This window comes from Odocoileus virginianus, chromosome 1 (genome assembly GCF_023699985.2).
Source record: "Odocoileus virginianus isolate 20LAN1187 ecotype Illinois chromosome 1, Ovbor_1.2, whole genome shotgun sequence".
In the NCBI taxonomy this organism is placed as follows: domain Eukaryota; kingdom Metazoa; phylum Chordata; class Mammalia; order Artiodactyla; family Cervidae; genus Odocoileus; species Odocoileus virginianus.
This window is the reverse complement of record NC_069674.1, coordinates 55,144,189-55,160,839: the sequence shown is the minus strand read 5'-3', so window position 1 is coordinate 55,160,839 and position 16,651 is coordinate 55,144,189. Positions and strand designations below refer to the sequence as shown.

Here is a 16,651-nt window from a genome sequence, read left to right as displayed (position 1 = left end):
AATTCATTTCGACACCGACCCTGCAGAGGGCATGTTTGCAGCATGCTCTTTGTCCTCTTCCATGTGCCTCAGGGCCATCCTTTGCAGTTGTCCCTGACTCTCAGCAGCCCTCACACCACTGAGAGTTCCTCTGTTCTCAGATGCTCCCCCAAGATTGTCCGCATCCTGAGCCCTGAATCTCCAATTTCCTTCCCCTCCAACCTCCAGCCCATGTTCTCTGTCTTCCCTGTTGGACCAAGGAGCACCCATGGAGACAAACAGCACAAGTCCATGTCTGTTTTGCCACAAGGATTAGAAGACCTGGGTTTAAATTCTTCATCACCTGGACTGGGGACCAACTGTCTGGATCTGCTTCCAGTCCTGGAATATGCAGAGACAGAAGCCCCCATAAAGTCCACTGAAGCTGAAGACCAGGATAAATGAGACGAGAGGACACAGGTGGTGGTCATGCTGAAGACAGCACTGGACGAGAACCAAGTCCACTGGGGCAGGTCCTGATTCTACAACACAACTGCCATGGGCCCCGGCAAGAAGGATGCTTCAACACCTCTCTGTGCTGTCTGCACAGTGACGGATGACAGGGCTGGACTCAGTGGATTAAACAGCCTCCCTCAGCTCTGACATTCTGGGATTCCATATATGCCATTCAAGTGTATTTTTATAATTTTATCTCCCTTGGCATGTAGTACGATTTAGGCACAGCATAAGCACTCAACTGCTGCACAAACTACATTAACAGGAAGTCTAAATCACAGAGAAAAACACCCCAAAAGAGCATAATAACAGAGTTAGAGCTTATATTTGTGCCTGCAATGAGGGAGACCTGGGTTTGATCCCTGGGTTGGAAAGATCCCCTGGGCAAGAGCATGGAAACCCACATCAGTATTCTTGCCTGGAGAATCCCCATGGACAGAGGAGCCTGGCAGGCTACAGTCCATGCAGTCACAAAGAGTCAGACATGACTGAGCGACTAAGCACACACACATATGCATGTGTGAATGTTTATAACACACCACCACCATCAATTAGAGATACAAGCACTTGGCATCCTTAGTTTATTCATACAAATCTATGTGATAATCATTTACCTCTTATTTCCTTCTGAAAATCTCCAGGAAGCTACTAACTACTTAAAAAATTTTTTTTTAAATTTTGATTTGGGGTATAGCCAATTAACAATGTTGTGATAATTTCAGGGGAACAGTGAAGGGGATTTAGCCATACACATACATGTACCCATTCTCCCCCCAAATCCCCTCCCATTCAGGCTGCCACATAACATTGAGCAGAGTTCCATGCAGGAAGCTACTAACTTCTAAAAAGTCCCTGCTTCGCCACCACATGCAAACACCAAGTTCAATTTTTCTAGTCTGAGGCTTGTTGGTGAAATATATATGCTTCATCTCACATGGAAAGCATGAGGCCACAGAGATCATCTGCTCTACCTGCAGGAAAACTGGACTAAGAGTGAGACTTCACAATGGAAATTCTAGGAAAAATGTCTAGCCGCAGCAGCAGGCATGGCGACTGGCAAGCATTTTGTCCTAGACAATTTTGCAAATGGGGTGGCAGCCAAGGTGGGATAGGACAGGCGATGACTATGAGTTGGGCATCCTGAACCCCCAGGAGACCTGGCTCTCACAGACAGCTCTTCAGGCAGACTTGGGTCTCGGTTAGGGTCAGCTGGTGCCCTGCCCTCTGGCCCTTCCAGGGAGAGGGTGACCTCCAGCTGGAGGGAACGGCCAAAGTATTGTTTAAAGCTTTGCAGGAAGCTGTTTGAAAGGGTCATTGAAAAGTGATCTTACTAAATCAAGCTGTACTAATATTTTTGTTTCCTTTCGTGCAATGCCATGTTTAAAGACATTAGATGGGGCCTATCTATAAAGCCTGGGAAACAAGTCTGTATGACTTGAGTTCAGAAAAACAAAAGCATCCTGCTCTTAGAGCACAGAAAACAGAGAAGGTGGGAAGACCTACATCTGTCTCAGAGCAAATCCTTGCTCTTGGCACCTAATGGATATTTGACAAAAAAAAAAAAAACAAAAACAAACACTTTTTCAAAGAAAGGTCACATATCCTGACAGTTATGCTCAAATGATAAAGAATCTGCCTGCCAATGTAGGAGACACGAGTTTGATCCCTGGGTCAGGAAGATCCCCTGGAGAAGGAAATGGCAACCCACTCCAGTATTCTTGCCTGGGAAGTCCCACGGACAGATGAGCCTGCCATGCTGCAGACACAACTTCTCAAAGTTCTAACAGACTTTTAGAACAAGAAGCAATTATTAATTGTATGGTCTACAACTTATTTTTTAAATAAATGACAAATAACTGTCACTTGTCTGGGATATGTCTTTGTGTAACATTGATGGAGAAGAAAAATTCAGAAACTTGACCTCCCAGATATTCCCAGTCTCCATCCCAAACGATGACACCTGAATTCAGACAAAGTGTTTGAAGAGGTAAAAGCTGGGAACCTGCTGCTCTGTATATGGCGGTCACTGAGCAGATGTTCACCATTCTCCTCTCCATTCAGATGAAACATGGAAGCCCCTCAAACCAGTAAGAATTACTGGATCAAGGAGCAGAGAAAGAATTAACAGAGCATGAAAAGGAGAATTTTCCTCTCTTCACGATGTGATCAAGGATCATCTGTGAAACCCGACTTTTAGAGGAAAGATCCGCAGAAAGATCAGAAAGTAGTTACGTGGATAAGCAAAGAGGCCAGGGCCTCTGAGGAAGGCAGTCTGCCAGGTCTAATGGCTAAACAGCCGGGGCTGGGAGGGGACCCCCGCTCTCCTACAACAGTCTCCCCATAGTTCCTCTGTGCTCTGTAGAAACCCGCAAAGCCTTGGTACTTCCTAAAATGGACAAGCTCTCCACCTAAAGCCAGGGAAAGTACAAGTCAGACAAATGGCTGCTAGTTTTGAACTAAAATGCTAATATCACAACACTGTCTAACATTAGCAAGAAAACGCACTAAAAGCACCACTATTCTTGTAGCTGTAGCAGCAGCTCCAAACCGGCTGCTGCTGGTTTGTAGCCTTTTATGTTTTACATAATTTAAATATTTTGCTGGTGAAATTTCACCTACAAATAGCTGTGAGGGAAATGACTCCTTCAGAAAAGCCTCCATCTTATAAGTGAAAGGCATGTGTAAGTCCCCACTGTTGGGACTGTCTGGAAGGGACCAGCCCTATTGTGGTAGGATCTGAGGAGTTCAGTAATTGCAAAACCCTAAAGCAGGTTGCCACATGAAGCCCAACTGCAAAGATAGTTAAAGAGGTGTAAGGTTTGTAGGATGTGTGTCTGAGGTCATTCTTGCTGGCTCCACTTATTAAATTAACTAAGCCTATTTTCTCAATGAAAGGAAAAAGCAGGCAAACTAGAGATAAAAACTGAGTGCTTACAAATAGACTTCTGGTGTTTTACTTCTCTTTTGACACAAGAAAGCAAGCCTGATTGCCCACTAAGGCAAAAAGCTGACACCTCAGAGGTTCTCTATGAAACTGGACTAGTCAACAGCAGTGATCGTGATAGTAACTGATACTCCTCAGGAGAACTTCTTGGACTTTGGTATACATGAACCACCTGGGGTCTTGTCAGAATGAAAACTGAATCAGGCAATGGGGCCCAAGAGTCTGCATTTCTAACATGCTTACAATGCTGTCGGTCGGCAGAGCACACTCTGAGTAGCAAAGCTATTGCTATAGTTTACTGAGAACTTTCCTTGGTGATTCTTTAATTTGTCTGGGTAGGTGAGAATCTGTAATTCATAGGCTCTTTAGGGAATGTATCTTATTCTAACGTGAACTGAACCAATCTTATTGCAAAAAATAGCACTAAGCCAGGTATAAGCCACATGTCACTCAAAATACAACTGGCTGCCAAGCTCAAGACTACTGATCACTTCTGGGCTTTTCTAGAAATGTTTGCTACTTGCCTGCATATTGAAAGCTCAACAAAAGCCTGTAGTGTAAATGAATGAATGAACACACAAATGAAAGAGGGAAGAAGGAAACTGAGTGACCTTGGCTTCTAGCTGGCCCCTGTGCATATTTAAACTACTTTATTGGTCTTTCTACTGTTCATTTATGAAGATAGGGGAACAGTACAAAACCATCATCAGACATGGTGAGAAAGAGGGAGGGAGGGAGGAGGAAGAGGAAGGGAAAAAAACATGGGCAGTAGCTGACTCTCCACTGAGCGCCAGGTATGGTGTTAAGTCCTTTACATAGGCTGTCTACTTAATCTTCTCAAATCTTCCGTGAATTTTGGATTACAAAGAGTCCCACTTTACAGACTAGGAAAGTAAACCACAGAGAAGGTTGATAACTCAAGATAACTCGCTTAAGAAGGACGAGGTGGCTCTGGGCCCTGCTGTCTGAACCCCACACTATTGCTTGTGTGTGCTCTTGTCCAAGCCTGTAGATGCTAAAATTGAGGCAGTGAGGTTAGGGAAATTGCTCTAATTAGGAAAATTAGCTAAGTGGCAGAGTAAGGATGCCCACTCCACGGGGAGCCCACTCCACGGTAGCTCCCTTTCTGCTGGACTACACAAGCTCTTAGTATCCCACAGCGGCTTGGCTGTGGAGCCTCTCCACAAAGGGTATTAACACGACTCTAAAGAGCCATAGATATTTTTTGGTGCCTGTGTTTTTATTGTGCTGATACCCCTTAGCACATGGTCGCCATGCGTTTACCAGTTTTGTCCAATTTTTTTTAATTTAAGAGTAAACAAATACCTGTAGTGAATACTGAGATGAAAATTGTTTCTGGAGGGGTAACTTTTTAAAAGTTTCAAGAACATACAAAGAATCTTCATGTACACCTAGTATGTTTTAAAGGCTGGATTAAGAATTGATAGGAGTAGTTAAGAATTCATGAGTCGAGAACTTTGGCACTTAGGAAGCCCTTCCGCCGCACTAACTCATTTGGTTCTCATGTCATCTCTCTGAGGCCAGGCTGGCAGCACCACCCTTGTTCCATCTGTGATACAAATAAGGCTGGAGAGACGTGAAATTCAGAGCCAGAGTTCAGATAGATACCTCTCTCCCCACACATCACTTCCTGGTGCTTAAAGACTTTGCTTTAGTGACAACCAGAAGACTGACCACTAATCAAATATTTTAAATTATATGAATAACATCGTTTGGGTGCTTATCTCGCTAACCATTTTCTTTTTCATTACCCTTAGAGAGTCTAATTAGTGACCATGGCCACATACTCAGCAAGAGTCCTGAGCCACCCAGGGGAACTGCTTGGGAGGCCCACGGGGTGCCACCTGGGCCACCCAGCACACGGATTGAACCCACAACTGGCAAAAGGTCCCCAGCTGAGTGCCTGACTTGAACGTGGAGAACCAAGACACTGACTAGCTCCTTGCAGGGCACGTGTAGGATGGAGTTTCCCAAACCGCAGAAGGAGCCCCCAAAGGAGTTCAAACTCATGAACTTGACTAGTCAACAGAAAAAAACACTGGTTTTAGAAATAAAACTATGGGGCCCAAATCCTTACTCTGCCACTTAGCGAATTTTCCTAATTAGAGCAAGTTTCCTAACCTCACTGCCTCAATTTCAGCATTCACAAGATCGGACAAGAACACACAAAAGCAGAGATGGAGGGAAGTACAGAATCTGGCATGCCAGCAGCATGGGGTGTGTGGTGTTTCCAGGCACAGAAAGCCTGCTCCAGAGCCTGACCCACAGCAAGGTGAGCCTCTGCTTTCACCCAACTCTGAAAAAGCCAAGCAAGGGAGAGTTTGCAAGCGCTAATGGCCTATGAGCAATATGGGGGCATTCTGATTAAAAATCTGCATGGCTCACTGACTGTTACAGATACAAAATAACAGACCAACTTTGTTGCAAATGCTGTCTTTGGCCATAGAGAGTGGATTTTTTCCTGTGTGTGGCACTCTGCTCTAAATTTGTGGATCTGGGGTAGGAAGAATAAAATATTTACCTTTTCCAGGGCCTCTCTGTCAAGTAGTTCTTGCACAGCTAGCAGCTTGATGCTGTAAGAAAAAAATTAAAAGCACACTTGAAAACAAAACATTTCACCTCACCAAGCATGAGACAAGTCATGAAAACAAAGGTCTGAAATTTCAGCCTGCATTTCTATACCACCCCCAGTCTGAAGGTGACCTTTGGTTTGAGCTGAAATGACCATTTCAGAACCATCTAAAATGTTTCTAAATTGCAAAAATGATTTTACCATATAATCCAGCAATTCCACTTCTTGGTATATACCCAAAAGAGTTGAAAACAAGGACTCAGATATTTGCACACCCACGTTCACAGTAGCATGATTCACAATAGCCAAAAGGTGAAAACAACTTAAATGTACATCAATGGATAAATGGATAAACAAAATACAGTACATACATATGATAAAATATTATTCAGCCCTAAGAGAAGGAAATTCTGGCACTTGCTACAACATAGAGGAAACTTGAAGACATCATGCTCAGTGAAATAAACCAGACACAAGAGGACAAATACTGTATGATTCTTCTTACATGAAGTCCCCAGACTTGTCACACCCAAAGAGACTGAAAGTAGATTGGTGGTTGCCAAGGGCTGGGGGAGGGAGGAATGGGGAGTTATTATTTATTGGGTATGGAGTTTCTGTTTGGGAAAATGTTCTGGAGATGCTGGTGACGGTTGCACACAAAGTGAATGTGCTTAATGTCAGCTAAATGTACACTTATTAATGGCTGAAATAGTAAATTTTATGTTGCATACATTTCCCCACAAAAATTTCTAAAAGTAGCTGATAGTTGCTTATGTAAGCAACTTCAATAAATTCAGAGGAATATAAAGAAGAAAACAGCTACCCACGTTCAGCACTAATCTTCCCTTGATGTCCCTGTGGTGAGAACAAATAGCTAAAATCACTCCTTACGAAGACGGCCTGCTCAGCCGCTCATTTGTTACTGCATATGGATGGAGCCCTACTGGGTGCAGGAAGCCAAGAGCACCTGATGACTACGACCTGCTCCCTGCTCACAAGGAGTTCACGGCCTCCTGGAGGCCACACTGAGGGAAAGGGCCAGCGGGGTGACAAGTGGACTGGCTGGGGAGCTGAGAGGAGCCCAGCCTGGCCGAGGGCAGAGGTGGCTTCCTCTAGGAGGGACCAGGTTAGCCTTGCCAGGGGAGGGGACTGGGGAGAAAGGCAACCAAGGACAGAGGCACCAAGGAGGAGAGAAAGGGCTTGGAGTGTATACAACTCGCCAGTTTCCAGTTTAGGGGCCAGAGCCCAGACTTCAGCCAGCAGCTGAGATGAGGGAGTTCAGATGTGTGGGAGCAGGTCCCTTCTGTGATAAGTTGCTTTTAAAGTGTCCTGGGACACAATGAGCAGGCAGCCGGGGCAGGACTGCCCAGCACACAGGAGGAAGTGGGAGCTTGGCGAGATTGTTTAGGGGGCAGGTCAGCTCTCCATGGTGTCGTTCTGCTCCCTCCCCACCCAGCTAATCTGCTTGTGGTCACTGGTCACTGCACCCCTACCAACCTGCACAAGCTCCCCAGAGCAGAAATGGGCCCCACCTGTACCACACACCTCCTTCAAAGGAAGTTATTCCCGTAACAAGTTTCACCTCAATCTACAGAATTCTTAATAATCTCTATACAGAGAGGCAGGCACTGCCCAACCAAATGCAAAGGTTTACTTAAAAGCAAGTTCAGCAAGTGCAATAAAAGTGTTAAAGGCACACAAGAAACCACCACCAACAACAATAATTTAGCAGACATCAGGGCTAGTGGACAAGACCCTGTGCATTCCCTCTGCTCCAGTCACTGAGTTTCCTTCATCTCTTGGATGTGTTTGCTTTTGCGGTTTCTCTGACATGAAAAGTCTTCCCCAAGACCTTGACAACACCAATTACATCTAATTACATCATTCCAGGCTCAGTACAAATGTTAACCTCTCCAAGCAGCATCCCTGGTCATCTTGGATGTTTTTTCTTTCTTTTTTTTTTATGTGCACTTATAGGTTGTTGTTTAGTCCCTAAGTCATGTCTGACTCTTTTGCGACCCTATGGGTTGTAGCCCACCAGGTTCCCCTGTACAAGGGATTTCCCAGGCAAGAATACTGGAGCAGGTTGCCACTTCCTCCTCAAGGGGATCTTCCCGGCTCAGTAATCCAACCCGAGTCTCCTGCACTGGCAGGCAGGTTTTTACCACTGAGCCGTCTGGGAAGCCTAAAGCATTTATTGGTCAGGTTGCTTTTGTCTGTTTCCTCTCACGAGCCAGAAAGCTCTTTGAGGCCGGGGGCTCAAGGGTCTTCTCACTACATCTGTGGTGTCTATAACTGACATGAAGGACACCCAGGAATATTTATTTACTAGCCGCCTATGAGGGCCCAGGGGCTTACAGACCAAGTCACTATTGGTATGGACAACTAAAATCACTGGTCAAGCCTCAGTTTCCCCATCTGAAAAGGAAGGCCTTCAATGAGATGGCTCTGTGTGTTTTGTGTTTTCCTCGGGGTGGATAATGCTACACACATTTGTAGAAATGCCTGCTCTGTCTGGTGGCAGGTCAAAGCTACCAGCCACTCCTCAGCACCCTCTAATTCCCAGTGCACACCTCTAGATTCCAGGTTATCAACATGGACAGCAAGTTACAGGCTAAGGAGAGTCCAGCTGTAACTCAAGTTTCAGAAGCTTAAATTGCTTCTGAAATAACCACTGGAAAATATTTATATTGGAGGAACTTCTAAAACAGTCTCTTGTTCCTGCCCTTCTTTACGGTCGTGAAGTCCAATTTAGGATCAGATATCAACAGGTTAGAGAAAAAGATGTAAACACTGTTAATAAACTCAACTCTCTTTTTCTCCCTATTCATAAAGATACTATATTCAAACCACTGTAGAACATGATCTGAAAACCAACAGTCTCAGGCTTTGAATGAAGATGAAATTAAAACAATTTCTGTTGACCCTTTTCAGAGTCAAAATCCAAAGGATGCTATTCCCTGCTTTCACCAGGTTACTTTCCTCTTGAACAGGGATAGCAAATACTTGGCATGTACACTCTCCAACCCTCTTCCCCTCTTTGCATGGAACTTCCCCCTCTAGCTTATATACAGCTTCTAAACGCTTCTGAACGCTTCAGTAAGCCACAGCCAATCCAGTGAAGTTGGCATGTGAGATGAAACCAATTTAACTTCTGCTCTAAAATCAATACCACATAGGATTTGCGTATTGAACGGGAGCAGAAAAAAAATAAAGACCTTTTCACACTACTAAAACCCAGCAACACAAACGAGCTTGCTTTAGGGGCAGGTGGAGAAAAGATAACAGGACACTTAAATCTAGATGGTTTGAGGTTCATAATGGAAACAATACATGTTAATCAGAAGTTACTGCTATAGCTGCTCATAACAGTGGATTTCTTCAGAAAGCTTGGGTTTTTTCCTCCTTAGAGTTGTAATCTTCAGGAGTTTCAAGATTTTTCCCGTTACATAACTATCCTACTGTTAGTTCTCACCTTATTGGAAACTCTCCAGGTTTGGAGTATTTGTTTCAGGGTTATGGTATCAGATTCTTCCAGCACATCAGATACTCCCTGGGAGGAAATTTCACACACACAAAGCAGCAATGGACCAGTTGACCAAATCCTCCACTTGACACCTCTAACTTCTTACCCGGGAAGAAATCTCATCTCTCAATTTCAGTTTTGCCCCCCTTCTCTCCCTCCCTTTCTCCATGTCTCTCTCCTTCCTGCCCTCTTTCCATCCTTTTGCTAATTCCACAAACATACACCAGCACCAGGAAACCAAAGATGAATGCATTATCGTTTCTGACCTCAAAGGGGCTAGGATGCTGCTGGGGCACAAGCTATGGGAAGCATGTCTCTCTGAGGCTCTCCAGGTTCCAACGTGGACCAGCAGAGCTGGGCTAAACAGGGCATGACTGTGGGGTGACCTGGTGCTGGGTCAGCATCCTCTGAAAACAGCAGAGCTCCCACCAGATAGAAGCTGCAATTTTCTTTTTCACACTTGACTTCGAGAAGAGAGGCAAGTCACACAAAAGCAGCTGACAGCCATGATTTATTTGGGAAAATGGCCATTTCAAGGCCAAGTTCTGAAGTCAAGATGGGCAACACTTAGAAGGACCTAGAATGTATGCAATTAATGTTTGCTAAGTAAGCTACAAGGAAGTGAAGCGCTTGAGGGCAGATGTCTTATTCAGCTCATTAGTGGCTGGCACAGTGAGGTCTGTAATGGAATTTGAAGTGGTGAAGGGAAACGAGTCAGGTAGACACTGACAGCAAGGAAAAAAAGAAGCAAAGTTAAAGAGAAGATGGAGGCACCCTGTTGCTTAGGGTGGCAGGCTGGATGAACCTCAGTGACCCCTGTAAAGGCAGATAAAAGGTAACTATGTGGATGCACAAAAGCACTTAAAAGAATAAACTCCCAACTATACAGAAACTCTCGCTTCCAGAACAGATTATGACTCACGTGGCACCAGAGTCAAGAATTCACTCTAGCCCACTTTCTCTGAGGATTCTGACACTTTGAGTTTCCATTGCATTTATTAAGTGCCATAGGTTAGTGCATGAGATATAGTAGGTTTCAATAAATGCAGAAAAAGTGTAATACAATGGAGCCAGCATTCACTGCCCAGATAAAGTATTTAAGTGGTAAGTATTATATACCAGGCACTACTGGATGCAGAGGAAACAATGATGTACAATGATACAACGTAGCCTTTGCCTTCAAACTTCTAAGTTTAACAGAGGAATCAGGTAAGTGCATCAGCCAGGTGAAGAGCGCTCTCTAGAGGCAAACTCAGCTGCTACGAAGCCCTTTGGAAGAACGTAATAACACACAGCTGGGAGGCTTCCTGGGAAGTGACTTCCAGGCTGACACTTGCGGGCTTGCAAGGCAGAGAGGTGGGGTGGCAGGAATAGCACAAGGTGGGAGGTCAGGCACCGCCCCCCCGGGACTGCAGAATGACCAGGGAACGTGGGGTGTCCGGGGTGTGGCACACGTGCTCAGAGAGTCTTCTGCAGAAACAAGCAGGGCCAGGCCTCTGAGAGGGCTTGTTAAGCCACACTAAGGAGCTTGGCCTGTACTTGGGGGGCAAGGAGCGGCCAGACGATTTAGATGGTGTGGCAGAGGACCCAGGACACAGAAGATGCCCAATCAATGTATAAAATGGCTCTGATGTGGAGAACCCATGGGGGTGAGGTGGGATGGAGGACAAGACTGGAGGCAGCGAGACCTAGGAAGAGAGGATGGAGGCTGGTGTGGGGAAAAGGCACTGGGCTATTTTCAAACAGATGGGCGGCTGGCAGGACCTGATGAAGCAGCAGCTGTGAGGGGTGTGAGAGAGAAACATCCCCTCGGCTCCCAGCCTGTGAAAATGGGGGCTGGAAGGACCAGCTATGTGGCCTGAAGACAGTGAGTCAGGTCCTGGACACGCTGACGCTGGGGCCTGTGGGAACTCTCAGTGGGGTATGAACAGCAGCTGACTGTCCCCCCGCGAGTTCCAGGCTCTGCAGGGACACCGGGCGCATGAGGATGGTGACTGAGGAGTCAGGTCACCCGGGGGCTGTGCAGAGGGACAGAGCCCAAGGACCATCACCACATAAGAGGCAGGCAGAGGAGCGGGGCCTGTTGGGGGGACAGAGAAGGAACTGCCAAGAAGGTGAAGGAAAACCCAGAGCACGCGGCCCAAGAGCCAAGGGGACAGCGGGACACACAAAAGTGGGGGGCGCCGGCTCTGATTCTGAGGAGGCCAGGGAAGCTGGGCTGGCGCTCTGGAAGAGAGAGCTTTCAGGCAGTGGTACAGACAACCAGGTTTCGTGGGGTGAGGAATGGATGGATGGGTGGTGAAGAAGGGGAAACAGTGCGATTAAATTCCAGGTAGAAGAGGTAGGGTGGTAGGTGCTCAGCACAATTTGCCGCAGGGGCAGAAGGTAAGCCAAGAATTCCTCACTTTATTAAGTGCACATAATTATTATAGTAATAAATAAATATCAGTTCAGTTCAGTCGCTCAATTGTGTCCAACTCTTTGCAACCCCATGGACTGCAGCATGCCAGGCCTCCCTGTCCATCACCAACTCCTGGATCTTACTCAAACTCATGTCCATTGAGTCGGTGAATGCCATCCAACCACCTCATCCACTGTCATCCCCTTCTCCTCCCACATTCAATATTTCCCTGTATCAGGATCTTTTCAAATGAGTCAGTTTTTCGCATCAGGTGGCCAAAGTATTGGAGTTTCAGCTTCAGCATCAATCCTTCCAATGAATATTAAGGGCTGATTTCCTTTAGGATGGACTGGTTGGATCTCCCTTCTGTCCAAGGGACTCTCAAGAGTCTTCTCCAACACCACAGTTCAAAAGCATCAATTTTTTGGTGCTCAGCTTTCTTTATAGTCCAACTTTCACATCCATACATGACCACTGGAAAAACCACAGCTTTGACTGCACGGACCTTTGTCGCCAAAGTAATGTCTCTGCTTTTTAATATGCTGTCTAGGTTGGTCATAACTTTTCTTCCAAGGAGCAAGCATCTTTAAATTTCATGGCTGCAGTCACCATCTGCAGTGATTTTGGAGGCCAAAAAAAAAAAAGTCTGCCCGTTTCCCCATCTATTTGCCATGAAGTGATGGGACCAGATGTCATGATCTTAGTTTTATAATTATATATAAATATAAATATGGGGAAAAAAGTGATAGTCACTCAATCATGTCTGACTCTTTGCAACCCATGGACTGTAGCCCACTAGGCTTCTCTGCCTATGGAATTCTCCAGGCAAGAATACTGGACTGGGTTTCCACGTCCTTCTCTAGAGGATCTTCCAGACCCAGGGATCAAACTCAGGTCTCCTGCATTGCAGGCAGATTCTTTACCATCTGAGCCATCTAAATATATATATAAATATATAATAAAGCGCAGGCACGACCCCTCTCAGGGCTTCTTCCCTTCTCTCCCTCTCCCTCCTTCTCTCTTGCTTTCACCACCCCTCCCCTGCGGTATCATCATGCCCCTCCACCAATGGTATCATCACAGGGCTCAGCTTTTCTTTAAGAGCATAATCACCATTTGTACAATTTGGGGGAATCGTAAAGGTCAGAAAGGGGCTTCCCTGGTGGCCCAGATGGTAAAGAATCTGCCTGCAATACAGGAGACCCTGGTTCGATCTCTGGGTCAGGAAGATCCCCTGAAGAAGAGAATGGCTACCCACTCCAGTATTCTTGCCTGGAGAGTTCCATGGATAGAGGAGCCTGCTAGGCTCGCAAAGAGTCAGACACAGCTGAATGACTAACACACTAAATATCAAAAGAGTCCTAAACAATGCCAGGGTGGTTTTGTTTTGTTTTTTGGTAATACAATATTTCCACAACCTCTTGGGCATGAAAAAAGGGAAGGAGTGTGCAGTTTCTGGGAATGCAAGTCCTGTGCCAGCGCAGTGGCCCAAACTGTCCCCGGGCCTGGCAGCCAGGCCACTGAGGACAGCAGAGTTTCCACGCACACCTTCAGCAGGAAGCCAGGGTCCTGGCCACAGCAGAATAAACTAGTGGTGTGGAGACAGGCAGCCTTCCAGCAAGGAAGAGGAGCCCCAGGAGGAGAGGATGGAGAGAAGGGCAGAAATGTAAGCAGGGCCATTGGTCCCAGGAACTGGCGCTCTCTCTACTCATGTGTCCCATGTAGGATGGGGTGGGGGCACTTATGAAACTTCACAAAAGTCAAATTCAGAAAGCATATCAATCCAGTTGTCTGAATACTTCCCTTTCAAGGAAAGCTCCCCATTATCTTCCCCTGAACAAAGTAAGGAAGAGTTCCCTCTTTTGATCACCAAATTTTAGAAGTTGCCGTGGGTGTTAGGTTCAGACTCATTTCCCCTAATACTTTATTATGTTCCACCACTGGCTGAGGGTTGAGAACACAATGGTCATCAGCCTCTGGATGCAAGTGGGCACGTACTTGGGAAGAGAGGACCAGCTCCCAGGGAAGGCGGGGCTCTTCTCACATGGGACCTTTCACAGGTCCCATGCTTGCATCCACAGCCAAACATGCTTGCATCCCACCCTTCAACTCCAAAGCCAAGTCCTGAATCAGCACATTAGGACTAGAACAGTCTATGTGGAATTTAGCTTGGGTAACTCTTCTTGGCAAGTTTGCAAGAACTAGTCTGCAAAACAGTGGGCAGGAAACTTCTCTGATGATCTTCCTGTGGTTTTTGTTCTATTTAGGTTTTCAACTGCTTGTATCAATTACAATAAGTTCCATTTCTTGGAAGACTGTCTAATCCATTCAGATTTTCAAATTTTAAGCCCAGAATTGCACTAGTAATCATTTTTAACTTAAAAACAACTTCTGATTCTGTGGTCAGGCCCCTTTCCTCATCAACGTGTCTAGATATTTTTTCTCAATTAAAAAACTAAGAATTCTGAGAAATCAGTCTATTTTGTTGGTCTTCTGAGAAAATCAACAACAGGATTTATCAAGCCTAACATATTTTTCTAATTAATTAAGGTCAATATTTATCTTTATTGATTTCTTTCTCCAGCTTCCATTGTTTTTTTAGTTTGTCTATTTGCCTTCTTGAATGAATTGATCTAGATATTAAATATTCATTGATCTAGATTATTTTCTGTATATATAAAGCCATGAATTTTTCTACAGGTAAATATTTGTCCTTGTTTCAAATCCAGTTATGGAGCCTTCTTGTTACTTTCTGTCTAGTCTGCTTTGGTCTCTTATGGACTCTGTAGTGTTTGGATTATGCTTTTTTTTTTATCTCTAAGTATGTGGGTTTTAAAGTTTATAATTTTGTGTTTTCTATAATTCTAGTGCACTGTGGTTGAAGAAAGTACTCTGTGCCTTTTCTGCTTTTAAGAATATATCAGTGTTCTTTTTGGTCTACTTTATGATGAGTTTTGTTTCCCTGTTTCCAGTGTTTCCCAGTTGTTTCTGAATCTTCCAGGATTTACCTGTAAGTTTTTCATCTTAGCACAGGGACAGAGAAGAGCTCTGGGATCAGCCAGCCTGGGGTTCAAGTGGCACCACCTACTGGTTCAGGATCTTAGGAACCTTAAGAACAGTGGGTGGGAGGGAAAGGGCCTGGCAACCACAGCTGTGGCCTTGAGCAGAGATGATGAAGGCAGAGTTGTTAGCATGCTGCTTAGCTCAGAGCAAACCCCCTTGTACTAGTAAAAGGTAAAAACCTTGTAAAAATATCCTTTTACCAGAGTAAATGGCAGTTACTGATACCAATACTATTCAGAATCTTTCTTTAGCCATTAACAATTCTCTAAAGATTAAAATAATACAGGAACTAACTTTTTTTTGGTACCAACTAATTTCACATAAATAACACAACAAACCTTTACCTCCTCTTCCCTTGTTTATCTCTGTTAACAACACTCTAGGGTTTAGACCCAGAACACAGACACACTGTTGACTTTCCATTCTACAGTTTATCTTAAGAACAATTTCTGACATTTGTATTTGCTGGATAACCAGACTTAAAACAATAATTTAAACTGCTCTGTAGGTTTACTGATTGCAGCGCCCATACGACCTATTCTTGAGCTCAATTCTTCCTTACCACTTCAGCTTCTGCAGCATATCTTTAAAATTTAAAAGAAAGGAACATGTTTATTTTCTAAGCCCTTGCATGTCTGAGAATGTCTTTCTGATGGGCTACATACACAGACAACACCTCAGCAAGTATAAAGTAGTTGGGCTACAACATAACCCCCTCTCCCCACTAAAAAAACTTTATAGATGGTTCACAAACTTACTTGATAAGCAGAAGAGCTTTTACTGTTTCAGATTCCCAACCCAGATAGGTGTGAATATATCTAAACTTAAAAAAAACAAAACACAAAAACTCCCTGGTATTCTAATCTGACAGGTTCGGTATGGAGAACAGATCTAAAGTCATCTTGATTTTTATGATTCTTCTGTTTGGGCACTTCCGAGATGTGTTTTTTTCCTCCTCTTTATTCTTGTATTCTGTATGTGCCCCAGGGTATGCCCAGATATGGGCCTCTTTCACCTGAGTTTGTTTAGAATGTGGTTAGTGAGCTCTTTACATTTATACACAGTCTCTCATTAGCTCAGGGAAGTATCTGATCAGTTCAGTTGCTCAGTCATGTCTGACTCTTTGTGACCCCATGGACTGCAGCACACCAGGCTTCCCTGATCCATCACCAACTCCTAGAGTTTGCTCAAACTCATATCTATTGAGTCTGTGATGCCATCCAACCATCTCATCCTCTGTCATCCCCTTCTCCTCCCACCTTCAATAGTTCCCTATATCAGGGTCTTTTCAAATGAGTCAGTTTTTCGCATCAGGTGGCCAAAGTATTGGAGTTTCAGCTTCAGCATCAGTTCTTCCAATGAATATTAAGGACTGATTTCCTTTAGGATGGACTGGTTGGATCTCCTTGCAGTCCAAGGGACTCTCAAGAGTCTTCTCCAACACCACAGTTCAAAAGCATCAATTCTTTGGTGCTCAGCTTTCTTCACAGTCCAACTCTCACATCCATACATGACTACTGGAAAAACCATAGCTTTAACTATATAGACCTTTGATGGCAAAGTAATGTCTCTGCTTTTTAATATGTTGTCTAGGTTCGTCCAGGGCACTAACCCCAATAATCACCAATACCGATAAGCCAAATGTGGGCT

General features: G+C 44.8%; 1 protein-coding gene across 2 annotated transcripts in view; it reads right to left on the bottom strand.

Moving 5' to 3' along the window:
• Nucleotides 1-16,651, bottom strand: part of EEPD1 (endonuclease/exonuclease/phosphatase family domain containing 1) — a 123,386-nt gene that overhangs the window by 36,088 nt on the left and 70,647 nt on the right. For both annotated transcript variants that reach the window (XM_070468436.1, XM_070468446.1), the window contains exon 3: nt 5,961-6,012. In XM_070468436.1, the coding sequence (XP_070324537.1) occupies nt 5,961-6,012 (52 nt within the window). The remainder of the gene's footprint in view (nt 1-5,960; nt 6,013-16,651) is intronic.